The 27982-nt window shown below is 37.7% G+C and overlaps 2 protein-coding genes across 13 annotated transcripts in view; one reads left to right on the top strand and one right to left on the bottom strand.

Moving 5' to 3' along the window:
• The window catches only part of EML6 (EMAP like 6), a 290298-nt gene extending 287716 nt beyond the window's left edge, over positions 1 to 2582 (top strand). For 2 of the 8 annotated variants that reach the window (XR_011255673.1, XR_011255672.1), the window contains exons 42-43: positions 473 to 684; positions 1060 to 2413. Coding sequence is in view for 5 of the 8 variants with exons in the window: in XM_069583321.1 (XP_069439422.1) it covers positions 473 to 497 (25 nt within the window). In the remaining 3 variants the exon portion in view is untranslated. Of the gene's footprint in view, positions 1 to 472 lie in introns of all 8 variants that reach the window. The other 6 variants (XM_069583318.1, XM_069583323.1, XM_069583322.1 and 3 more) reach the window with 4 other exon arrangements.
• Positions 2583 to 27982, bottom strand: part of RTN4 (reticulon 4) — a 74833-nt gene continuing 49433 nt past the window's right edge. For all 5 annotated transcript variants that reach the window (XM_069583326.1, XM_069583327.1, XM_069583328.1 and 2 more), the window contains 6 exons: positions 18951 to 19158; positions 15546 to 15684; positions 4885 to 4954; positions 4232 to 4278; positions 3984 to 4042; positions 2583 to 3573 (listed from right to left, as the gene is read on the bottom strand). In XM_069583326.1, the coding sequence (XP_069439427.1) occupies positions 3531 to 3573; positions 3984 to 4042; positions 4232 to 4278; positions 4885 to 4954; positions 15546 to 15684; positions 18951 to 19158 (566 nt within the window). In that variant the 3' untranslated portion in view covers positions 2583 to 3530. The remainder of the gene's footprint in view (positions 3574 to 3983; positions 4043 to 4231; positions 4279 to 4884; positions 4955 to 15545; positions 15685 to 18950; positions 19159 to 27982) is intronic.

Here is a 27982-nt window from a genome sequence, read left to right as displayed (position 1 = left end):
GCAAGCAGCCACAGGAGACAGGAGTTAACCTGGAGATCTGAGGGGGCTATCGGTCATTATAAAGGGCTTGGATGTCACCTTCCCAACACAGGGCCCCCCTCGGCCCGGCAGCCATGGGCTCCTGTCACCCCTGGCCCTGTGCTCAACACTAGAAAGAGCTCTCCTGCTTGAGTGGAGCTGATAAAACCTCTTCAGTGGTAACGAGAGAGAAGTGTGAAGTCAAGCTGCCAGCAGTCCTCCTGTTCAGAAGGGACATGCTGAAAGAGCCAGACCAAACAGATAACATAGACCTTAAAAAAAAAACAACCCAACAGACCTTTAATTGGTGGCAAGATCCCTGGTTTGTCTTCTAAAATTGAAATCGAAATGTTCAGCCTGAGCTTGACTCTGGAGCTCTTGGCAAGAATGACTTTTGTCACTTGACAATAGTTATGATGTCCAGCCCTGCAAAATGTTTGGTCTGTCTTTTCAGTGTATTTGTGTGGCGATGCCTGTAAATGCCAGAATCCGCTTTCTTGCTGCCGCCAACGGCTGGCAACCACAGAGGCCATGACGAGGTACCTCCTGGCTGCCAGCTGCTGGGAAAGGTCTGCGCCGCAACAAGCTACATGAGCTCCAAGTGCTGATGAAATGTGACTGCTCCCATCACCTGGAGCTTCCAAAACTGGGATGTCAAGAAGGAAGGTCAGTGCTGACGTGTTAAGACTGCTTGCCTCTCTTCCTGAGACTAAAAACTACACGTACTCACTACACTGACAAAGAAATCCTATCTGATAATGTAGCCCACTGACAAAATTTAAAGCCTCAGTTACCCTAACCAATATGTAGCTTTTAATTTGCATCAAAACTTTTACAAAAGATGTTTTGCTATTATGTTTCTATATACTTTAAAAATGTTCATTTTTACAAATAAGGAAGTTGAACAGGACAGCTTAAGTTAGACTCACTGACATACTAGAAATACTGATAGCCTCTGTTCTCCACATTTAGCTTTCAAAACCAAATGAGCCATGTATGAACAAGTTGAGAAACTTAATTTTTTTAATGTTTTGTTTGCAGAGTTTTATATCCATTAAGTGCCTTTGAAAGCTTCCAGTTGTGTGGGCTGCTATCTCACCTCCCACAAATTATCTCATATGGTGCTAAAACTTCAAAACTGAGGAGGGCTACAGGATCCCAGCAGATTCCTGGTCACCCATGTCACGTGTTTAGGTCAAGGCTTCCCAAAGGAAAGGCATTAGTTACGTACTTGGGAAACAGTGGCTATTTGAAGTTGAGCAGCAAAGAAACTTAAGTTCAGGTGTTGGAAGGTGGGTGGGTAGAGTGGGTTTCATTATACTGCGTGCCAAACCCACAACATCCAAAACATTTCAAATAAAACAAAACTCTACTACAAAACAGAAGAAGAAGGGGGGAAGAAAAGCTCAAGTAGGTCCAGGAAGATGAGCTGATTTATCCTACTGAACCTAAAATGGTAATAGAGGAGGTGCCTGGAGGCTGCCCTGGGAGGGCCACTCCCAGAGTGGGGTGGACTTGATTCCAGTGGTGTGCTTCTGGTGAACGGTACAGGTCAAGTCTGGATTCAAAAAATCTCTGCAGAACAAATTTCTAAGCCCAAAGCAGTATTTGATAACTCAAGATTATAAAACAAAATAATGTAGCTCAGAGTTGGCTGGATGACAGAATGTGACTTGGCCAACAAAATCAGAATCACCCTGGACAAACCTGCCATCATACTTGACGCTTGCTGACCACTAACAAGAGGGGCTGATGGTGGCACGTGCGGGAAGGCAGGCTGGGGACAGACTGGGACTCTGAGCACATACATTATACCAATTAGACCTTCTAGTCAGTGAACTAAAATTCTGGATCTTGAGTTACTGGCTATTTTCAGTTGTCAGTTTAGAGGACCAGTGAAACGAAGCATTTTCAATTAAATAGATTAACATTTACCACAGAAGTGCTTCAACATTCTAAATGGATTAGATCTCTCATTAAGCTATTTTTATATGCCAGTTTACTAATGCCTTACATTAATCCACTGATAGGTTGTTGGGCCCACAGTTAGAGTCCCTATGCAGCCCTAATTCTGTTTTCCGTATCCATGTGACTGGTGATGCTGAGTGATAACCATGTCTGCCTATATTGTACACTGACCTTTCATACTGATTGAATCTTGCATTGAAATAACTATGTGAAGAACAAATTTATCAATGATGATATATGTACACACTGTATTTAAAGAGCAATAGTGTCTATGTGTCAAGAAAAGTTCTTAAATCTGATTTGTAAACATTTATATGGTATGATTTTATGTATGTTCATAAATCCTGCACTGTATTCCATATGTTAAAATATTGGTGCATGAATTTATTTTCAATTAAAGTATAAAAAAATACATAATTTAAAAACATTTTGGTATGTGTCAAATAGATTTAATTATGTAATAAACATGGCTACACTGAGCTTAAAGCCTTTCTGGAAGTGCAAGCCAGTGCACACACTGGTGGAGGCGAAGTCTACCCTTTGTGTCTAATACTTTCATTCTACAGCAGGTTCATGAAACCAAAATACGAAACATCTTTTAAGTCTATAAGCTTTATTGATACTTTGCTTTTACAGTTCACAATGCATTCCACAGATTTAGTTCAGTACAGCTTAAACCACAATTGTATAAATCATCATTTATAATTTCTTACATAACAATGTTTGATATTTGCAAACATTTTTGGAAGCATTAGATTCAGTCCAGAGTTTGTGATAAAAGTAACTACAGTAAGTCTGTGCAGTGAAGTTTATGTTGAGGAGTTCTGTTTGCATGGCATCGGTTTGTGTTGAAAACAGATGGTAGTGCGCCTAGAAATGTTTTTTTCCTAGCTTATATGCTTTGGAACTATACACATAAAACCAATGACAGAAGTATCAAGCACTGTGGGGCAGCTGGAAGGGTAAAGGTCTAAGCTTTGTGAAACACTATATATAGATATATATATAATCTATATTTACTTATATTGGCAATTAATACAACAGTAAATTTCACAATACACCTAGAACATACCAGGAAAGGCGAGCTTTTTCACTCCTGCCTTGGTGGTATGATCTCGTCTAAACATTTCATTTCAGAAAATCTGCATCAACCTACACAGACCGTACACAGTGCACAAACTGTGAAAAGGGTTATTTCTTTCAGCTCCCCTTTCTTTGCAATTCCCCAAATACAGCAAGACTACCTGCGACAAAGTGTAATATACAGCTTTCTCAGATCTTTGTTTATTCACCAGTGCCTCATACAGGAAAAACAAATATGATTACAATTTAAATCCATACATAGCAGCTTACAATACTTAAGATGATGAACACAGGGCAGTCAAGACAGGTCATTTTTCCTCAGACACTGCGTTGCTAAAAATAAAGATCTGTGAAACTGCACTGCAGTGTCAAGGCTTTGTTCTTCCCTGACCCTCCCCAATGGAATCAAATGAATATCCCCTTTAAAGATAAACTCCTACTGTTAACTCTTTCAGGCTTTCTCATTCAGCTTTACGCTTCAATCCAGGGATTTTTGCTTGGATTCTACAAATGAGAAGGAGGGGGAAAAGGTCAGTGTAAATACTGTGGATTTACAATATTTTGTTTTCTGCTTCTTAAAATGTCTATCCTTCAAGACTTACATGTACATTGCTCAGCTTATACAAGAAATAAAATCCTAAGGCTGTCTGTCAAACTACAAGCTATAACTTTGCCACCTTGACCTCACAAATTAGACTCAAAGCCTTAGATACATATAAGTTGATACAGAATCAATGATCCAAATGTTAAGAAGAAAATTTTTGGCAACTCACACTTTAGGTCTGACTGAAATTGACTACTATGTCTTAACATGAAAATGTCTTTTCATGTCTTAACATGAAAATACTGCACTATTGTCAAAGTCCAGTACGCCTAGCTTTAGTGTAAAAAAAGTGCAGATTTTAAATACTTACTTAGCCATAGCATCTTTAACATTCTTATTTGCAAGTCCTAGATAATGATCTATTTGCGCCTGAAAGAGATAAAGAATTTATTAGAAAATCACCATGGCTAACAAATCTTAGAACTGTGTTCCAACATATTAAAGGCTTAAAACTGCCACATTTCTCGTTTTTCATAAGGTTTTGGAAACTGGCACTGACATTTCTAAGTTCCACATAAGAGAATGAGGTTTGTATTCTGAAATCTACAGTTAAATTACCTGATGCCGTTCATAAATAACAGGAACACTGAAGAGTGAAATCAGAGCTGAAAAAGGAAATACACAGGCTTTAAAGTAGATTGCAGTGTTTGTTCCCTAAATCATACCTAAGTCATCAAACTGGCAGCACTCTTAACAGCCAGGAATGTTCCTACTACAGGGAGACACAGCTGCTGGTGGACAGAGGAATGAATTAACCAAGGGAGCCAGGAGCCACTCCTGGCTTCACATTACAGACTTTATAAAATATAGGCACCCCTAGTTAGTTAGACATATGAAATAAAATCAAATAAGGCCACTCTGTGATCTGGTTTATCACTGTTGGAGTAGTCTTCAGGAAGTAAGTGGCATTTCCATAAATAGTATAATTATTAGCAATTTATTTACGGTCACAACCTCTAGTGTATATCCCTCTATTTTTTTTCTACAGTATAAGACTATTTTCCACTAAAACATCTTGAAGTTCGTTGCACACCTTTTTTTTTTTTTTTTTTTTTTTTGGCTGTGCTCTGCGGTATGCAGGATCTTGGTTCCCACACTAGGGATCAAACCCATGGCCTCTGCAGTGGAAAAATGGAGTCTTAACCACTGGTCTGCCAGGAAGTCCCCAATCTTTTAAAAAATTTTTCATTCTATTGGTTTTGTAGACTTACCCAAAATTAGTAGTGTCAGACCATTGAACAAGGCACCAACATAGGTAAATACCCACATCAACACTGCAAACTGTAAGAGAATAACAGCCAATTAAAGACAAAATTCAAGTCAAGTTTTTAAATTAAATCTTCAAATAAATATATCCCATGTAAATGCCAAACTACTATAGGCATACTCCTTGGAGATTGGGTAAAAACAATATGGATATTTCACTAAGCTGCCAGGCTCGATTCAGGAATTTCAGGATCTAATTAAAACAGTTACTAGATAGGATTCATTTTCCTCTGAAGTACATTACCAAATAGTTGATTCTGTTTCCTCTAAAATCAGAAAGCCCCTCCAGCTCTACTATAGTATTCAACTTCTAAAATGGGAAGACTGGAAAGCTATCGTGAGAATTAACTATTGAAAATTATTTTCAAGTACCAACAAGTGATTCAAGATTTACATGAGCTGAATGACTCAGACATATATCTGAATAAGCAATAACGGCACAAGGAGACTATGTCTCAAGCACCCAAGATATCAGCTCTAACATTTTATTAAGAATCAGAAGGACTTTCTCTCCAGTAATAAATGTTTTAACAGCCAATGAGGACTCCTCAAACTTTTAAACCTAATAATAAAATTGACCATTATTATTCTTTTAGCCACTGCCTTCTTTATTTAGCAAACACTAACCCAGTTCTTACTATTGATGTATTAGTACCACACACTGTTTTAAGTGCTTTACAAATACAAATTCATGTATTCCTCCTAGCAATTTTACGAGGTGGGCACTGCTATCATTACCACAGCAGATGAAGACACTAAGGAAAAAACAGAGGTTTAGGAACTTGCTAGAACTGAGGTTATACTGTCATATTTCACTGTGCCCTCCAGGGACTGCTGCTGCTGCTAAGTTGCTTCAGTCGTGTCCGACTCTGTGCGACCCCATAGATGGCAGCCCACCAGGCTCCCCCGTCCCTGGGATTCTCCAGGCAAGAACACTGGAGCGGGTTGCCATTTCCTTCTCCAATGCATGAAAGTGAAAAGTGAAGTCACTCAGTCATGTCTGACTCTTAGCGACCCCATGGACTGCAGCCTACCAGGCTCCTCCGTCCATGGGATTTTCCAGGCAAGAGTACTGGAGTGGGGTGCCACTGCCTTCTCCTCCCAGGGACTGCAGTGCAGACTAAATACTCCTATTTTAGTAATCCTCATCTCAAAATCTTCAATTAAAAAAAATCATTAAATATAGCAGTTTGGGAAAAGCCTTGTTTCTGTAAAGTGCTTTCATTTTGAGAAGTCCTTTATTTCCTCACCATATTATAGTTTACTCATGAATGGCTGAATAAGAGGATTTCAAAGTTTTCTTCCAGTTCTTGGTGACACCATATAGTAAAAACTCAGTGATATGTTCAAGCAGTTCTTGAAGACTTATAAACACCAAGTCAGTCTGGATTTTATTCAACATTCAGCAGAAGCAGTTTCTCTGTTTCCTAGTAAAAGCCTTCATATGTCTGGCAATCTCTCTGCCCTGTTTAGTAGGTCACAAACATCCCACCACGATGCCACCACCGACAATTATTTCGGTTTCTAAGAGCAAAGTATAAATGAAAAGGAGAGAGGAGTGAGCACCTCCATTATCTAAAAAAGGGATCAGCAAACTTTCTGTAAATAAAGACAGAAAACAAACATTTTTGGTTTTATGGGCCACAAAGGATCTCTGTCACATATTCTTTGAATATTATCCTTTAAAACCGTAAAAAGTATAATCAGCTCCCAGACTGTACAAAAACAGGTCACAAGCCAGACCGAACAGTAGCTTCCTAACTCTTATCTAAAGCAAATATCTTTGTCCATGTAGCATTCATTCAGCAAAATCTGACTGAATACCTACTATGAGCTGGGTGCATGCTAAGTCGCTTCAGTCATGTCCGACTCTGAGACCATATGGACTGTAGCCTACCAGGTGGGTTGCCATGTGCTGGGTACTGAGCCGTAATTAAAGTATTCAGACTCTAGGAAGTTTATTTACTGCAGGTTAGGAAGAATCTTGGATTCCTGCACCAACTGTCAGTTCTACAAAGAGCAACACTTTGGTTACCCCTGTAACTGAATTTAATGTTCAAATGAGCAAATATCAAGCATTCTTAACAGCTGCCAAGTGCAAATCAAAAATTAAATGCTGTCCTGGTCTTTGCAACTTCTATGGAACCTCTGGCAGAAGGGTTTGAAGTGTGACTCCAGTTAGCAAGCCCTTTCCCTCCTCTCACATAGTTCTACAGACTCCTATTGCAAAAACTAAATATAACTCCTGCACTTGAGCAAGTTTACCATAGAGCAACAGTTATTTTCATCCATCTCCATCCACCAAGTCAGAAAGAGAAGGGTCGACCTACCTTTTAGGAGAAATTGCTTTAGCAATAAAGATACCCTTACCATGACAAAATTCAGAAACTAACACACAAGCTAAACATAAGTCCTAATCTGGTCATAAAGTCACTGACAAGGCTGCACTCTAAATCCATAAAAAAAGAGAAGCCCAAGTCTTCACACCAAGGTGATGTAGGGGGTTCAGATGTCATTAGATCTGCCTCTTGCAGGACATGTTCTAAAGCCCGATGATCCAGGTGCAGAGAGAAATGGAGGGAGGCTTCAGACCTCTGTAGGGGCAGGCTGGTGACACAAATGCATGAGGGAGTCTCGGTGAGGACCAAGGCAGATATGTGCCTTTTACCTCTCAAGAAGCACCTGCAATCCAGCTCCACAAGTAAACGTTCCAGGCCAGTGCCGCCATGTTTCCCCATTTTAGGAGAGAAATCCAGAAATTCACATTTTTATGTGCTATCACAGAATTTACAAATGTTACAGCTAAGTCTGGAGAAAATTTAACACTTCAGGGCCCCAAACAAAAATACTGGGTAAGGGTTTCCAGAGAGGACTCCATCAGAAGAGAAAGGACTTAAGAGCTAACATCAAACAATTGCACAATTACTGAAACTTATTATGTAATAACAGCAACTAACGAATTTCTCAGTTAACTTCATCATAACCCCAAAAGTTAAATACTGTTATTATCCCCATAAAAGAAAAAAACAAGATACAGAAAGATGAGAGCAAGTTGCCAAACCAGAGGTGACAGTAATTGTAGGTTCATCTGACTCCAGAATCTCTGCTCTGCTATACAGTAAAGCCACTTACAGAGTACATGTGTGCTAAGCTGCTTTAGTAGTGTCTGACTCTGTGCAACCCTATGGGCCGTAGCCCGCCAGGCTCCTCTGTCCATGGGATTCTTCAGCAAGAATACTGGAGTGGGTTGCCATGCCCTCCTCCATTTATTAACGGTCATGAATGTACGTGCTGTTATAAAGAAGCAGGGAAAAGTCCAATGAATACTTTAAACCTACAAATTCTATGCTATTCCATGGCAAACACTTGGCAACACTGCAGCCAATGTATACTAACTGAGGAAGTCAAAGGCTCACGTCTCTTTAGGCAGTAATGAGACAGGAGGAAAGCGGGGGCAAAGCACAGTGAAGGTCTAGTAATACTTACTGGAAAAGGGCAAAGGCCATGTCTTGTCTTTTGTCTGGGGTATAGGGAATTCAATCAGTGTGTATCACATGTACACCTCACTGAAAAGCTCTGCAGATTTGATTAGATGATGTCTCTATGGGGTGGGGAGGCATTTTAAGGAAAATGGGCAGAGGGTGCATGACAATTTCAGAAATCACTTTGGCAATTCACATTTTCAAACTTTTTCTGCAGTTTTAAACAATGAAAATCATTTGACTTTTGCTATCTTCAGCCTCATTCATTACTAATCACATTTTCACAAGCTCATTTCCTATCTAAATTTTCTGCGAGCCAAAGGAACCAGAAAGGAAACTGTCAAAATGTGTATGTTAATAAATGCCTAAGAGCCTGAGGGCTATATTTAATGTTCTTTTGGGTCACCTATTTCTGGAATTCAGGCCTTTTTTCTCATTTTCAGATTTCAGACAGAATTCTGGAACATTATGGTTACCTGATGTTCAGACAAATATAGCTAGACATTTTATTAAAATTTTAACATATATTTTACCTGAAAGTCTACTTTCATAAAGAATCCAGTGTTTATCATGCAAAGTCATGTGACAGAAAAATAAGAACCTCTGCCTAAAACACCTGGTCTTAGTATCTGGTAAGAACAGAAACGGTATGGACCTAACAGAAGCAGAAGGTATTAAGAAGAGGTGGCAAGAATACACAGAACTATACAAAAAAGACCTTAATGACCCAGATAACCACGATGGTGTGATCACTCACCTAGAGCCAGACACCCTGGAGTATGAAGTCAAGTGGGCCTTAGAAAGTATTACACACAAAGCTAGTGGAAGCGATGGAATTCCAGCTATTTCAAATCCTAAAAGATGATGCTGTGAAGTGCTGCACTCGATATGCCAGCAAATTTGGAAAACTCAGAAGTGGCCACAGGACTGGAAAAGGTCTGTTTTCATTCCAATCCCAAAGAAAGGCAACACCAAAGAATGTTCAAACTACCACACAATTGCACTCATCTCACACGCTAGCAAAGTAATGCTCAAAATTCTCCAAGCAAGGCCTCAACAGTACATGAACTGAGAACTTCCAAATGTTCAAGCTGGATTTAGAAAGGGCAGAAGAACCAGAGATCAAATTACCAACATCTGCTGGCTCATAGAAAAAGCAAGAGAACTCCAGAAAAACATCTGCTTCATTGACTACGCTAAAGCCTTTGTCTGTGTGGATCACAACAAACTGTGGAAAATTCTTGAAAAGATGGGATTACCAGACCACCTGACCTGCCTCCTGAGAAATATGTATGGTCAAGAAGCAACAATTAGAACTGGACATGGAACAACAGACTGATTTCAAATTGGGAAAGGAATACATCAAGGCTGTACATTGTCACCCTGCTTATGTAACTTATATGCAGAGTACATCATGTGAAATGCTGGGCTGGAAGAAGCACAAGTTGGAATCAAGATTGCCGGGAGAAATAACAATAACCTCAGATATGCAGATGACACCACCCTTATGGCAGAAAGTGAAGAAGAACTAAAAAGCCTCTTGATGAAAGTGAAAGAGGAGAGTGAAAAAGTTGGCTTAAAACTCAACATTCAAATAACTAAGATCATGGCATCTGGCCCCAACACTTCATGGCAAAAAACATGGGAAACAATGGAAGCAGTGAAAGACTTTATTTTCTTGGGCTCCAGCATCACTGCAGATGGCGACTGCAGCCAGGAAATTAAAAGACACTTGCTCCTTGAAAGAAAAGTGATGACCAACCTAGACAGCATATTAAAAAGCAGAGACGCTACTTTGCAGACAAAGGTCTATCTAGTCAAAGCTATGGCTTTTCCAGTAGTCAGGTATGGATACAAGAGTTGAACTATAAAGAAAACTGAGTGCCAAAGAATTGATGCTTTTGAACTGTGGTGTTGGAGAAGACTCTTGAGAGTCCCTTGGACTGCAAGGAAATCAAACCAATCAACCCTAGAGGAAATCAGTCCTGAATATTCATTGGAAGGACTGATGCTGAACCTCCAATACTTTAGCCACCTGATGATGCGAAGACCTGACCCATTTGAAAAGACCCTGATGCTGGGAAAGATTGAGGGCAGGAGGAGAAGGGGCTGACAGAGGATGAGATGGTTGGATGGCATCACTGACTCGATGGACATGAGTTTGAGCAAGCTCTGGGAGCTGGTGATGGACAGGGAAGCCTGGCGTGCTCAGTCCATGGGGTCACAAAGAGTTGGACACAACTGAGCGACTGAACTGAATTGAAAGTACTAGACTTTTTCTTGGGATCTGAGGTTTCAAAAGGCAGAACTCCCTAGTGAAGCTGAGCCCAGTGGAGACCTTCACGTACTTTTCTAATGAGGAGGGTGGCAAGAAAACTATAGCCCAGGGTTACATACAGCTTAAACCACAACTTTTAAAAGCAGTGACTATCCAAGCAGTGTCCTTAGAAAAGTTAAATCACAATTTCAGGGAATGGGACTCCCACCTCTTCCCCCTCCCAAGTATCATTAAATTGTGTAGCTTCCAGTGATTGCAATGTGCAGCCAAGACTGAGAGCCATTGTTTTAAAATAAGAGCCCCCATCTAAAAGACCCCTTACACAGAAGGTCAGTCACAGAACAGAATTAAACCTTAACCAGGTGGTTTAAATTTGTTCAACCATCTTATACAATGGTTCTGGTAGTAATGGGTGTTATTTAAACAAGGTTGACAAATATCACTAGGTTAAATCAAGTTATCCAGCCTCCTTTGGACTTCTCAGAAACTAATAAGGTAATACACATTAGGCTCTCCAAGAAAAGGGCACATACACAGCTTTGACAGCTTACTTTGACTAGAGGACCCTCCTCCTCTACCTCCTTTTCCCTTAATTCTCTTCCCCTTACCTTATGTCTGGCATTCCATGTAACAAACCCACTTTACAACAAATCCTGAGGATTGATCAAAACATTTGCCTGTGGTAAAATTTTATACTAATGTTTGAAATAAATGCTACTGAATGGAATTAGAAATATTTTGTCAATGATTTTGCCCATAATATTTGACTGGAATTAGTCTTTTTTGGCAAATGGACTGTTTCTCAATCTAGGGACACCTGAAACCTTTTCTAAGATTTAGAAGCCTGCAGTTAACTGCAAGGGAACGAAAGAAATGCAGCAATTACAGCTGACCTCTGAACACATGAGTGTGAACTACACAGGTCCACTTGTCAGCACAGTTTTTTCAGTGGTAAATACTACGGGATCCTCAATTGTTTAAACCTGTGAATTTGGAGCCAGGGGCCTTGGATAAGGAGGAACTGGGGCTGTGGAGAGCCAGCTGTAAACTGCACACAGACTGTCAACTGTGTGTGCGGAGGGGGTGGGGGGCCACTGCTCCTAATCCCCACACTGGTTAAGGGTCAACTGTACACAAGAATTTAAAAGGAGAAATCCACAGCATGTGTCTTATTTTTATTTGTCCAGGTCAACCACCAAAAGGGAGATCTAGACCAGGCACACTGATAACCACCGTCTCATGTCAGATCTTTTCCAACAGGCCTGATGAACCTTGGGGTTTGGTTATTTCTTCAGAATAACCTATAGAATAGCCAGGCCCCCTCACACACTTCCAAAAATATGACAGTAAGAAAGGAGAAGAAAAATTTCACATGCTAAGAATAATAACTCTAAATTTTGTAATTTCTGAGGAAGAAGGTTTCAAATAGATGTAGTGGTAATTATGACCCAGAATCTAGAAATGTAGATTATATAAATTTGAGGGCATGAAACACAAAAATAGTGATGTATAGAGAAACTTCTTTCAAATTTTAAACAGCTATTATTTTAAATAAGCCACAGAGCTTAATACAATGTCTATTTTCTAAATGAAAAAAATTATGAGACTACTTCCTTCTGTATTTTCTTAAAATTAATGTGGTGTCCATTTTCCTAGCTATGAACGATATAAAATAAAAGTAATCCCAATCAAAAGCTGGTTCTTATAAATTTTTTAAAAACTCTGTTATTTAACAAGATGAATTCATTTGGGAACTGCAGAGACAGGGGCTATTAGCAAACTTTCCAAATTCAAAATCTAAATAAAAGGAAATACAATCAATTTAACAGAGCAAATTGATTTTTCCTTTACATTGAAGAAGAGAAAGAAAAAAAAGATCTGTAAAAACATTTTTACTCGCTTTAGGGAGGAAGAATATGATTCTCCCACCAACTGCTGTGGCTAAAATGCAAAGGGTAAATAAGTCGGAAGGAAAACAATCTTTTAAAAAATGCTCTCTATATGAATAAAAACTATGGGGGTGCGAGTGGCAAACACTCAAGGAACTTCCTCTAGAAAAGGAATACTATTAAGTCATTTCAAAGAGAGATAAAAGCGCTTTGTTTTCCTCAGCTTTTCTCAGTAAGACATATTAAGCAAGTATCCCGTGTTTCTTTAGTTTCCTGATTCAGTGAAAACAAGTGGAATCTATACTACCCATACACAATGATGTAAGAAAAGGTTTAACTGTACCCCATGTACAGCAGAACCACAAAGTTTATCAAGGAAGACCCTCCATGTATATTATCAGAGGGCTTTGTATTGCAAAAATACGACAGAAACCCTGCTTTATTCCTTGCCTCAACAGATTTTGAGACCTAAATGCAAGGATCATTCAGAGTATTAATACAAATGTTATTTGGAGCCCTGAATGAATTTGCCTCAGCAGAAGTCACCAAGCAGCTTTCCTTGAGCTCTGGGCTTGCCAAAAAAACACTACTTTGGAAAAGCATTCAAGGACGTTTTCTCTTTCCTAATCCTTAAGGAGAAGCAGTAGTAAACTAGGCTCCTAATTCAACTGCTTCCCCCCCCCCCCGCAATATTAAAAAACAATATTTTTAAAATAAAAGATAATTTCATAAAATTTAAGTGTTCCAAAAAGTAACCTATCTCATTATATGCCACTTCCTATTACCTTCAAATTAGCAAAATCACTAAAGACAAGAATTTACCAAGTTCAGATTCTTTCATTTACGTTAGCTTCCTCATTTAAAAAACCCAAAAAACCCAAGGTAATTTTCAAAGGAAATTTTTAAAATGAGATTTAACAGCAAAAAGAAATTATCTCATAAAAGTATTTATTAATAAAATTTCCTTTTACTCTCAAATATCTGTGCAAATCAGATTTTAAAGGTTTTCTAAAGTATTTAATCAGTCCTCCTGTAATATTTTCTCACTTCCCTAGCCTTTGCAAATATTTCCACATCTACATAACTGAGAACTGTGTGTAGATGACAATAAACTCTGAAAGAATAAGATTTCAACTGATTATAGACAGGGGAAACTTGAAGCTCTAGAAAACAATGAATGAGTCATTCCCAGATCAATTTGTTTTGTTTTAAACAGATTTCTTCAAGAATGTCTCTTCTCTTAAGAAAAACGTTAGACATGCATAACTGCCTTCACTGTTACACAGTGCAAACATGAGGACTTTTACTTTATATCTGTTGCAGTTTTTATTAATAAGTATAAAAAAAAAAGACTCCTCAATCCAGCTTCATGATGCCTTTGTTCAAAGCCCTCTGTTCCCCCTCAACGATTTTTGACTGCCAAATTCAGAGATGGCCCTATGCTGTTTGAACCTCCACGTCACTATTTAGTGTTCCTTTCAATCAACTCCTATCTACAAAACCCTTCATTTTAAACTACACTAGTGCATTCCCCTCAATAATTTTTCAAACATGTTCTACCCCCAGCAGTCAAGCTATTCACTGCAAATACCACTTCAATGAATAGAAACTGGTTTCTTCCAGGACCCATGAGTACAAGGTTGAATTTGATTTGCTCCCAAATATTATTTGTTTCCTCTTGATACTAATCAAAGATCCCAGTGATATAACCATGATCTCTTTATTTACAGACTGACATCAGATTATTTTAAAGCACTACTACAGAATGGGTCACTAAATGCAAGCACTCTACACAAAAGAGATAATAAATAATAAAAGGAAACTCAATTTTTTACCATTAATGTTATTAGTAACTGAGGTTCCAAGTCTTAATAAACTGAGAGAAGCATACAGCTGAAAATAATGTCCATTACTGGCCTACTAAGGCTAAGATACATGTTAAAAGCACTTTGACCATTTAAGCCTATTCTGACCACTACAGAAACTGTTTTGCCAAATCTAAAGGCCCAATCGTCCTATTGCTATGACATCCTTGGTTTGCACAACAAATTGCAAACCTGTACGTGTCTCTTGGAAAAGAGAAATTGTGGTAATTACTACCATAGTACATTTCTACCCAGGCTTAGATAGGAAACAAGTCTGTCTTAAGTCACAGGCAGTAATACACAAAACACAGACAGTAGGTTCTACACAAAGGAAAAGTACTGTAGTCCCAGTTCTTGGGGTTCACATTATGTGACCAATTTAATGCTCATTTAGAATCAGTCTGAACTCTGGCAAGCTTACTTACAAGGTGAGACTTAGCAGCAGCAGCAAGATCCAAAAACTAAATTCCAAAGATTACCAACTGGTGATTAGTTGAAGCGTTTCAGAATATTAACACTTTTCAAGAAAACATTTGAAAAAAGTGTAGGGATATGAAATAGCTTATATGTATATATGAATTACACACAAGCTAAGAAATTAAGTGCCAGACTCTAAAAGTCAAACCAGATGAAATAATATTTGGCATTAAATCTACTGCTGCTACTGCTGCTAAGTCACTTCAGTCGTGTCCGACTCTGTGCGACCCCATAGACGGCAGCCCACCAGGCTCCGCCATCTCTGGGATTCTCCAGGGAAGAACACTGGAGTGGGTTGCCATTTCCTTCTCCAGTGCATGAAAGTGAAAAGTGAAAGCAAAGTCACTAGTAGATAATCTTTATTTTTACAGCCAAAATTCTCACTTTTAATCTTTATGATTTCCAAAACTTAGAATTTATAACATTGTCCTTTAAAAAGGAATTGACTTTCCTCCATCTTAAATACATTATTTGATTCTGAATTTCAGAACAGAAGTTTACAGTAATGATTTCATTATATCTTTATCATTTACTTTAACATAGAAAACAGTTTTACTCTCTTAACTCCAATGTTAAATTCTGGGTATGTCAAAAAGTGGAAGCAAATAAACTTACCTTCAGAGAATCAACTAAATCATCAACTAAGAAGAGGCGTCTGAGTTCTTTAATTGTGCAGTTCACATGACCAAGAGCAGAATTACTGTACTTCTGAACCAACTCCTCAGATATAGCAACTTCAGATTCCAAATATGCCCTAGAAAAGAAGACACATCTTAACTGTCACTGACTGGAATGATTTTTTACAAATGTCAATCAATTGGCAAGTAGATATCCATAAAGGAGCACATTAATAAAATATTTTACTATAGAAGCATACTCCTTCTAAATAATAAGCACAATGTAAAACTCACCAAGCATAGGGTGTTTGATTGATAAGGCAGGTATAGAAAACAAGCATGTCCTTTGAAGTCAGACCTATCTGAGCTTGAATGTTAAGCTCTGCCACTTACCTGGCTGTGTAACTTTAGAAGTTATTTAGTCATCCCTTTAAATCAGTTCCCTCATTTATACAACAGAGATTATCTTGAGATTTCAATGAGTAAATTGCTTATTAACACAATCAAGGACAAAGAAGCACTCAATTAATGTAGTTATTATTGCGGATTTGTTTTTTTCAGGTAGACAAAATGTTATCAACTTTTCCTAACAAAGATCCTATTCACTTCCAAATAACTACACTCTCTTCGCCTAATCTTTAGAGGAAGGTAAGTCCCTAAAGTGAAGGGACTTTAAACTGAAGTTGATCAGTCAGGTCTGACTCTTTGCAACCCCATGGACTGTGTAGCCTACCAGGTTCCTTCGTCCATGGGATTTTCCAGGCAAGAATACTGGAATGAAAACACCAATAAATCAAGCCCCGGACTGTTCAATCAGGTGCTCCAATCTATAGTGAAATAGCTGGAACTGTCAAGTTTAAGAAGACAACTGTAATGGGGAAAAATAGCCAAGTCAGCAGGAATTGTTTCATTATTGTTTCAAACATCTTGGAGCAATCAGAAGTGCTATTCTCTTTTATCTGTTGGAAGCAGCTCCTTATCCAGTCCCTCTCAAAAACTCCCCACGTCTGTGGACACTAGTTACGCTGGAAATTACAGTTCTCTCTAGTGATTCCTTGTCTCCTAGTTTTACTCCTGCAATACGCCCAAATATATCTCCTTGTTTTTAGCCACTATACCATCACTATAATTCAAGTGGATTTATTTGGGTTCCCCTTTTTTTTTTTTTTTTTGAGCTATACTAGATAGTGCTATTCAGGCTGAACTCAGGTAGGAATCAGAAGACCTGATACCACCTAGGTATTTAACCTTGCAAAGGCATGTAAATTCTCTGGGTCATGGTTCCAACTCTACAAAATTAGAGAAACAGACTTCCTGAATCCATTCAAACTCAAACATTCTATGATTCTGACTTTCCAACCCTGAATGTTTCCAATCTTCTTTCTCACTACTCTGCTGTAGTTCAAAACTAAGCTATTCATCAAACGTTCTTAACCTTCCTGGGAGGCTTTGTCCCTCATGCTCTCCTCCCCATCCACAGCGCCCTCCTCTCACCTCTGGCGACAGCACACCCAAGTCAGTCAGCACCACCTCAAATCCCACCCATACATGAAAGCCTCTCCCCCACCCTACTATGTAACTCAAATAATGCTTTCTTTTGTATTATTCTTACAGTAATTATCATATCCATCCTGAAATATAGACGTGTATACTTGTACATTTTTTTCTACTACAGTATAAACTGTCAAGGACTAGAACATTATCTTTATTAGTACAATGTCTAATTATTTCAGTTCAGTTCAGTCACTCAGTCAGGTCCAACTCTTTGTGATCCCATGGACTGCAGCATGCCAGGCTTCCCAGTCCATCATTATTTATCGGCCAACAAATAGTAAGTTATTATTATCAAGTTAAAAATGGTCAAACATTCACACCTAACCCTTAAACCAGAAAAAGTTTATTAATGCAGTTTTAAGAAATATAGAAGTGGCTGATATGACTTTAGCTGTATTCTGTTTCTCTGTACCACTGCTTTTGCTCCTGCTGAGGCCCAAAGGCACGCACCAGAAGATATTTACATTCATTCACCTGGCATTTCTGTGCTGTTACTGCAATGGCAGCACAGTTGTCACTCTTTCCCAGAGACCACAGGTATTACATATCAACTATATGATATTAACTTTACTAACGTGACTGGAGAACTTGGAAAACTGTCCAAAAGGCGGTTAAATTGGCATGTTAGCTGAATTTACTTTATGACTATAAAAGACCTTTGAGCTAATGATAATGTTTTATTAGTTTCTTTTAAAAGTCTTTGTTAAATCAAACAATATGTAAAATTTATAATAATTTAGAATTGTTGACCTGACAACATTTTTATATATTTCAGTGTAACTAATTAAAAATCACACTCCTTTACAATTTGTGGCATGATATAACTGCTGTTTTGAAACTGCAATTTCATATTACTGAATTCACAGTTTGTTTCCTCTGTAAAATGTAGTAATGTCTAGTCTCAGAGTCTCATGAAAACTGGGAACCTGAAATTAGGACAACAGGGGTGTTAAGTGATAGAAACTGGTGTTAAGTCTGAGATAGAAGACTCATTTAAAAATATGAAAATTTAGTGGCTGTCAGGGGCCGGGTGGGGAGCAGCTATAGATACAAAATGTCTTTTGAGTATAACGAAAATATCTGGAATGAGATGGTGATGGTTGTGCAATTCCATGAATATATGGAAAACCACTGAATTCTACAGTATGTGAATTATATTTATCTCAGTTTTTAAAGGAGGGGATGTGGGTGGGGAACGTGCTGAATGTGAAGTGAGATCAGAAGATCCAAGCTGAGGTGTGTCCACCCCATTAGCAACCAGAGATAGAATGCTAGCGTACTTGTCAAAATAAGGTAAGAAGATGATAAGTTTACAGACAAGAAAATGGTGAAATAAAGGAGTTCGCCAAAGGATAATAAAAGTAATGCCTCAGGGAAGGAGCAGAAGAAACTAAACAGAGTAGGAAGGAATGGTAAGAAAAGACACAGACAGAGTGAGGAAGCACAATGGAAAAGCATAATCTCAGAGAGCCTAAAAAGTAATCAATTAAGAAAATACAACTCTCGCCAATCCCAAACATGTGAAAAAGACACAGCTTCCTTAAAAGTAAAATTAGGTAACCAACACCTACTTCTAATAAGTAAATATTACTAACATGTAGTGGAGTTAGGCTACGGCTAATGATACATAGACCCAGGCTTTTCCATCAGGAGCCTATGAAATGACCATTAGGAAATCTCAAAAGCAGATGCTTTTGGTATAGCTTTTTAGCAAAAATTTGCAATTTTCTTCTAGCAGTTAAAAAAAAAAGCATGCCTGTAACTCTACAAGTAGCAGAAATTAGTCTCAGTCAATACTGCGACTGTTTGCAGTGCTGCGAACGTGTGCCTTGTTTTCCAGACATCTCACCTGAATGGGTGTCCTTCATCAGATTTCTGGATAGCCTGGATCACACCCTTATATATCCTAAAGCTGATAGTCACAGAGAGCAGGGCCAAGGCAATGTAGGCCGTTACACTCACAATGCTGAATACTGTCAGTGAGAGCAGCAGGAATAAGCTGGCACCAAACACCACTCCAGTCTTCTTAATGTCTCTCCAGTAGAGGAGGTCAACAACTGAAGATGTAAAAAGAAGAGATCCGAAATTAGAACATTACCTTACCCATTTTTACTTGCCACATTTTTATTTACCTACAAAAGTAAAATGGCCTTAAGTATATATATATATATATATTCAAATAACAGAAAAAAATATCTTAACACAGAAAAACTACTAACTCAAAACATGCTAAGAAATGAAAACTTTACTAAAAACTAAACAGGTGAGTTTCACGGCTCTGCTTTTAAGATTCTCTGAGAAACTTCACAAAACGATAACCTAACCTGGCTATCACTGAAACAAACATTTCCTACAAAGCTAATAACAGAGGGAAATAGCCTTTACACTACCCAGAAAGCTACTTTCCTCTAGGAACAGGTAAATGCAATGCCATAAAACTTTAGGTGTCAAAGAAGAAAACATGTTACACTATTATATAATGTTTATTAATAGTAAGGAGTCAAAGCCTAACCTAGCAAGCCTGCTCTTGGCCCATGGTCACAGGCCACTGTGGGGACTGAATTACCAGGGGCCTGTGGTCTCAGGATCAGGTTATGTACAACCCAAGGAGAACATAATTATGTATAACCCTCCTCTGCAGGAGGCCCAAGAGCTCTGCAACTCACAGGCTAAACATAGTTCATCCCTTTCTGGATTGTGGACAGTTGGGATCAGGGAGCGTTCTTATAGTAAAATAAATACGGATATACTCTTGAGTACATTTTTAAATAGTTAATTTTTAAGACGAAGGAGGCAAGAAAGAAAAATCACATCTAGGGGCTACTTCAGTCTTGATCCCCAGGTCCTCTAATGTGTTTGAACTTCCTTTAGTGTTAAGGGTACTTTTGTGGGAAAATTTATGTATACAAACTACAAAATTTAGATACTTTTATGAAGCCCTAAATTCCTATTAGTGAATATCATATGAGTACTGATTAAGATATTTTAAATGCTCGTAAGTGTGCTGCACATACCAGGGGTTCAACAGTTATTATGTTTAAGGAACATTTATTCCACCCTCCTAAATATAATCTGATTTGAATGCTATTAATTTAACATCCTATATATGATTTACAGCTTTGTTTTCAAACTCTTATTTCAACTATTTATTAAAGTTTCTCTATTTCGAGTTCACTCCAACTCTGCCTAAAACACCCACATCAGTTATGTTCTATCCAATTAGTCTCTACGACTACACCAATATACTAGCACAGCTGCGACCTGATCAGAACTTGAAATGGGGCACCTGTACCATGAATAACAAACACTGAGTAACAGCAGTGCTAACGGCTTTCTCACATTCAGCAAACACTTATTGAGCTGATACTGTTAAAAAACAAAAACAACTCAACCTAGTAGAGTGGATTTTAAAAGCTGAAAATGGGGCCATGGATTTTTCTTTAAGCCCTGTCCACTCTGCTGCTAAGACGCTCAGTCGTGTCCGACTCTATGCGACCCCATGGACGGCAGCCCACCAGGCTCCTCCGTCCCTGGGAGTCTCCAGGCAAGAGTACTGGAGTGGGGTGCCATTGCCTTCTCCAATGCATGAAAGTGAAAAGTGAAAGTGAAATCGCTCAGTTGTGTCCGACTCTTAGCGACCCCATGGACTGCAGCCCACCAGGCTCCTCCATCCATGGGATTTTCCAGGCAAGAGTACTGGAGTGGGGTGCCATTGCCTTCTCCAACTCTAAAACACTATCATTCTAGAAAGATGATAAGACACATAAAAAGAGTATCAGTAAATTTTAAAACAAATACCATACCATTGTGAGAATTTAGAGAAGGAAAAAGACTGGAGGAAATTTTAAAAGACTTTGTGAAAGAGACAGATATCAAGCTGAGTCTTGAAGAACGGCTAGGCATCTAGAAAACCTGCAGGGACAGGGCTCACTGTAAGTCTCTGCTAGCAACAATTCTAATAACCAGTGCAGTTTTCTTTCTTTCAGCAAGAGGGTAGGGAGAGCAGTAACAACGTTAGCCTTTGGTAACATTCTTTCTTGGAGGCTCCCCCTGTGCCCCACAACAGCAGCTTACCTAAGACAGACACAACAGGAGCTTACACAGACAAAGCACTTAAGACTCCGGAGTCGAATCACCTAGACTAAAACACTGGTTCCATAACATACTAGTTATGTGACTTCAAGCAAGTCATTAAATCACTCTACACTTCACCTTCTTCCTCTATAAAATATGTATACAAATAGGAATGACTTTACTGAGATCATTACCGATTTCACTGAGATGCTGTAAGGATTAAGTGAGATAATGAATTAACAAAATTCTTCATCAGTAAGATAATGAATAGAATGCATTTAATATAGTATACAGCATAAAATAAATATCTTAATAAATGTCAAAGCTATTATTTTTATTATCATAAATGCCACCATAATCATTATCACCTTCTTATTCAGATTTTTAAATAATAAATACACAGAGAAAAAGAAAATGTTAGCCTCGTGTTTTCCAGATGGCGCTAGTGGTAAAGAACCCACCCACCAATGCAGGAGATGTAAGAGACTTCGGTTCCACCCCTGGGTTGGGAGATCCCCTGGAGGAGGGCACAACAATTCACTCTAGTATTCTTGTCTGGAGAATCCCATGGACAGAGGAGCTTAGTGGGCTATGGTCCATAGGGGTGAAAAGAGTTGCGCATGACCAAAGTAACTTAGCACACATTGCTGTGTTATATTACAAACATGTCACTTTATAAATCACCCGGAAAAGGATTTTAAAACATACTCAAGTTTTCATCACTACAGAGCAAATACAAGTTGATAACCTAGATGAATGAGCAAGTAAACACCCCAAATCTATTTTTATATAAAAAAGAGAAACTCTTCCTTTGTAAAAACGTCTGCCAGAACATTTATTAACCCTCAATATCACTATTGCTAATAAAAGATAAATGCAGATATCCTCACTATTTTTTACCATCATTAAAAAGACTTAGAGGTATTTACAACATGTATTAACGTCAAATCAAGTTATATAATAAAACAAGAGTTACTCTCTGAACAGTTTCAATGACTAGATAAGAATTATTTATAAGTAGTCTCTGATTGCTGTATAGATGGCTGTGGTGTAAAGAAGTACCAGGAACAGGGACTCTAGAAACCCACACCCTGGTACCCACATCCTCAGCATTGTATAACTTTGGATGAGGCTCTGCTTCCTGTAGACTCACAGAAACTAATAGGATTCACAGTTAGTACAAAGATACGCGTCGGTCCTGCATTCAAATTCCCAATCAGCGTCCAAATTAGTCAGACTTTATGTTCTATTGTTTGTGCGGGATAAAAATTTTAAATATCTGCTTTCTTTTTTGATCTAGATTTACTAGGGGGTGAGAAGCTTAAATATTTTTATTTATATCGGTTTTTTGAAGTGAACATTCCTTTTGGTCAAACATTATTAAAGATTTAGGAAAACAAACTCACATTCCTATAATTTTTCAAGCCATTATAAACTACGCCATTATGACAACAGCACGAGAGGAGCTAAAAAGAGAAAAAGACTGAAAAGCTACAGACTTTTTACACCTAAGAAATGTCTTCCGCGTTGCCGATCTACTATCTCCACATATCCCTTTATTTACTGAGTCAGCATTTACTGGGCACTCAGACCAAATACTGTCTATAGACATTATCTCTTTCAATTATTAAAACTCTATATGAGACAGGCTTTCAGACAAGAAAAGCGAGACCCAGATCATTTAATAAGTGGTGCACTTGAATTTTTAACACAGGCTTCCACTGATAAAACTCACCCTCTTCACGCATGATGCCAAATTAAAGGCTTAGATTTTTATTAAAAATATGTAACTATGAAGTCTGAAAGGCTATCTAGTTAACAGTTTTTATCTCTGGGTTGAACTGTTATGAACTTAATTTGCTTCATTTCCTTTTACACCACCTGAAATTGTCCCTTTTTGAGGGAAGCATGAATTACTACTATATTTACCATAAAAGCACCCTTTCTATTCCTGTTTCATACCACTACAGAATCTTATAACAAATGTGGTTCTCCCAGTAGGCTTTCCTACTGGGAAGAAAATACCCTCCCTGATAGCTTAATACTAATATTTACATGCAGCTCATAGTTAAAGTTCTGGTGCTTTGGGCTGAATCAAGCCAATTTCCCCTAAGCTCATGATATGAGGACAGTCATGTGTATGATCCAGTGATATTCAGTGACTGCTGCCTAAGATAAACCTAACTGCAGGCAAGTGCAGTAAACTGTAACCTACCACGTCCTTTCTACCTATCAAATGGTTCCTAAAAATGAGGTCTTTTCAAGAAATGGAAGAGCTCTGAAGATCTTGTCTGCAAGTCCATATATACTGTGTGAAAATATCCAAAGAGTGATGTAAGAGTTCTCAAAGCAGATACGATGAGAGTCAGGTGGAAATAAGTCCCAGAGATGCCCTGGTGATGAGGAGGAACAAAGGGCAGAAGAGTCAAGAGACACGACAGCTAGGTACTGACAGGCAAGCATAAGACAAAAGTAACATACCCTATAGGAAGGTCTGAGAAGCAATCCACATGGTCATCATGTCATTGTGCAAAGTATAGAAGGGTTTCGATCTTTTTTTGTAAAGGAATTTAACAGATTGTTAGTGAAGCTGCAAGGATTAAAAAAATACAGTTTCTAGCAAAGAGGGGTATAATTTTAATTGATATTCACCAGTATTTCCAGTTTCACAGACTCCTTAAATTGGTTCTAATGAAAAAACTTTGAAAGATAAAGTTTATCTGGTATTGGTGATTCTCAATGGAGGGAGTCATAAAATTTTTTCAAAATCCTTTCCTTCCTGAGAAATATATTCAAATATTATTGCTTCTAATATCCATCAAGAAATGTATGCGTTATATCCATCAGTTAATTTAGATGTTTGTTCAACCCTGACACCAAAACCAGGCAGACACATCACAAGAAAACTACAGACCAAGATCCCTTATGAATACAGATATAATAATCCTCAACAAAGTACGAGCAATCTGAATTTAGCAACACATAAGAAGGGTTACATACCATGGCCAACGGACTTCCCTGGTGGCTTAGACGGTAAAGTGTCTGTCTAAAATGTGGGAGACCTGGTTCAATCCCTGGGTCGGGAAGATCCCCAGGAGAAGGAAGTGGCAATCCACTCCAGTGCTACTGCCTGGAAAATCCCATGGACAAAGGAGCCTGGTAGGCTACAGTCCATGGGGTCGCCAAGAGTCGGACACGACTGAGCCACTTCACTTTCACTTCACCATGGCCAAGTGGTATTTATCACAGGAATACAAGGCTGGTTTCAACATATGAAAACCCATCAATAATACACCATATTAAAAGAATTAAGGACAAAACCCCACATGATGACAACAAAGAAGCATATGACAATATCTAAGACCCTTTTCATTATAAAAATACAAACTAGATATAGGAATGGAAGGAATGTCCTCAAGCTGATAAATGTATCTACAAAAAACCCACAACTAACATCATACTTAATGATGAAAGACTGAAAGCATTTCCCCTAAGGCCAAGAACCAGGCTAGGATATTCCTCTTTCAACTTATATTCAACACTGTCCTGGAGATATGGAGGTAGGGCAGTCAAGAAAAAGAAAGAAAAGGTATCCAGACAGTAAAGAAAGAAATTCAACAATCTCTATTTGCAAATAACACAATGTTATAGGTGGAAAATCCCAAGGAATCCACCAAAAAGGCAACAAACTAATTAACAAGTCCAGAAAGGTTGTAGGATATATACATACACACACACACACATATATATTGATCAATATATAAAAAATCAATTGTATTTCTATACTAGCAATGAATGATCTGAAAATGGATTAAGAAAAGAATTCCATTTACAATAAGCATCAAAAAGTTTAAACAGAGCAAAAGACTTAGAAACTGAAACTACAAGTGTTGAAAGAAATTAAAGACAAACACATAGAAAGACATCCCATGTTTACAGATTAAAAGCCTCAAATTGATCTATAGAGCAATCTCTATCAAAGTCCTAGCTGCCTTTTAGAAAAAACTGACAAGCCAATTATAGAATTCCAATGGAAATGCAAGAGATCCAGAATAGCCAGAATAATTTTGAAAAACAACAGAGTTGGAGCTTTCCTTTTTCAAAGCTTCCAACAAAGCTACAGTAATCAGTTTGGTAGCTGTGTAAGGATGGACAGACAGACAGATTATGGAATAAAATTAAAAGTCCAGAAATAAACCCTTACATTATGGTCAAGTGATTTTGACAAGGATGCAAAGACATTCAACGGGGGAAAGACCAGTTTTTTCAACAAGTGGCACTAGGACAACTGGACATTCACTTCAAAGAGACCGAGCTGGACCCATACATTACACCATATACAACTCAAAATGGATTAAAGACCTGAAGAGTTTACAGTACAAAACTTAGAAGAAAAAAATAAGTATAAATTTTCATGATTTTAGATTAATGTTTCCTTATAGCAGAAACAGTTTTAAAAAAGTAATAAATTGACCTCAGTAAATTAAAAACTTCTGTGCTTTAGAGGACATTATCAAAGTGAATATTCAACCACAGAATGGGAGAAAGTATTTACAAATTAAACATCTGATACAAGACTTGAATTCAGAATATATTTAAGAAACTCTTAACAACTCAACAATAGCAAGACAAATCAGCTGAAAATTGGCAAAGGATTTGAATATAAATTTCTGCAAAGAATATGGCCAGTAAGGAATGTAAAGATGTCATTAATCATTAGAGAAATGCAAACCAAAACCACAACCAGATATCACTTCAGACACACTAGGCTGGCTAAAATAAAAAAGGCAGATGACAAATGTTGGCAAAAAGTAAAAGACTGGAATCCTCTTACGTTGCTGATGGGAATATAAAATTCAGCCATGGTGAAAAACTGGCAATTCCTCAAAAAGTTAAACAGAGAGTTACCATATGACCCAGCAATTCTACTCCTAGAAATTTCCATCCAAAAGACTAGAAAAATCTATGTATACAAACGTTCACAGCAGCATTACTCATAGTAACCCAAAGAGGAAACAATCCAAATATCCGTCAACTGATGAATGGATAAACAAAATATTCATATGATAGAATATTATTCAGCCATAAAAAGGAATGAAGAACTGATAACATGCTACAACATGGATGAGTCTTGAAAATATTTCGCTAAGATAAAGAAGCCAAACACAAAAAGTGACACGGTTCTGTTTACATCAAGTGTCTTGAACAGGCAATTCTACAGAAGCAGAAAGTAGATTTGTGGTTGCCAAGAACTGGGAGTAGAGACTGGGAATGACTGATGATGGGTTTAAGATTTTTTTGAGGGTGGGGATGAAAATGTTCTGAAATTAAATAATGGTGATGGCTCCACAATTCTGGAAATATACTAAAAATCAATGAGTTGTACATTTAATTAAAAAATTTAAAACAAACAAAAAAACCCTTCAGTAAATATTACTGACTGATTAGAATAAAAGCATACTTATGCCAGTTTAAAGCATGCAGTAATTCTAATTATTCAAAAAATGTTTCTATGCTTTGGATTTAACATTTGTTTATTTAAACTATCAGATATCTACACTTTTAAATAAAAAACAGTGATGCTTTCAGATAACTTATAAAACAGTAAATACTATCTTACAGGCTTTTTTCTCCTTACCAGAACCTGAAAGACTGCTAAATGCCTTTAATCTTTATATCACCTGCTTCATTAATATTTGCTGCACTGTCTGAATAATGGCTAGATTAACAAGTTTCTATTCCTAAGAATAATTAAAGAGTTTAATATTTTCAAATTAAAGGACATCTTTAAATAAGAACTACAAGGTCTCTAAAATGTTAATTTTTGATTCATCTGTAATCACTTCAGTACTGCTGTTTATGAAGGAAGAGTTTAATGGCCTCTTTATTCTTGAGAAACCAAAATTAAGACAGAGGGCTTGTACAAGGAAAAGTTTACCCTTTCATGCTTCCTGAAGTCCCTTCTGTATTGCAGAATGGAGTGTTAATCATGCAAGGCAACCTAAACTTTATTCTTAAAGAAAATGTTCATGAAATTCCTTTTAAAAATCTGAAATTAATCTAACAGTGCCTCTTCCTTTTGTAATGCTTATGGATTACCAAATATTAATAATTTTGATCAACTTAAACAAAATTTTTGTCATTTAGAAAAGAGTGATTTATTCCCTGCAGTGCTACCCCACTTTTGTTTTCAAAATAAAACTGTGAAAAATCTTTGATTGTGCTTTGTGTAGTGCACAGAGCAGTACAGCATCATTATCAAATCAAAATTTTAATTTAAAATAATTCCCCATACACTACAGTCTTTTATTCAAAAGAAATAACTTCTGGCCCAAGGAAGAGTAGGAAGAGTTTACGTACATGTGGTAATCATAAATTGTCGACTGTCATAGCTAATAATAGTGCCAGCCTTACATGCAGAAGTCATCCAATTACATTTTGCCCCTAATCAAATTCTTACTGAAGCTCTTCCTTGAATAGCCTGAAGTCAGGTTTCAATTCTTAAATCTTTTATCTGGGTAGGAAAAAACACTGAAGTAGGTGGTCTAAAAACACTGAGAGAAAAAGCAACAGCTAGTGGTAAAGTGCCTACTTCCTAAGCAAAAGCAAATACTAAGTACTCTTTAATAAAGTAATGTGAAGAATGAGAAAGGAAGAAAGGCAGTTAAAAAGGAAATTAATAAATATAAACAAATAAATGTTTAACTATTAGAATGATCTCCGAGCCAGGCTTCAGCAATACGTGAACCGTGAATTTCCAGATGTTCAAGCTGGTTTTAGAAAAGGCAGAGGAACCAGAGATCAAAT

The sequence above is a fragment of the Ovis canadensis genome, chromosome 3 (assembly GCF_042477335.2).
Source record: "Ovis canadensis isolate MfBH-ARS-UI-01 breed Bighorn chromosome 3, ARS-UI_OviCan_v2, whole genome shotgun sequence".
NCBI lineage: Eukaryota > Metazoa > Chordata > Mammalia > Artiodactyla > Bovidae > Ovis > Ovis canadensis.
This window is presented reverse-complemented; position numbering and strand designations above follow the sequence as displayed.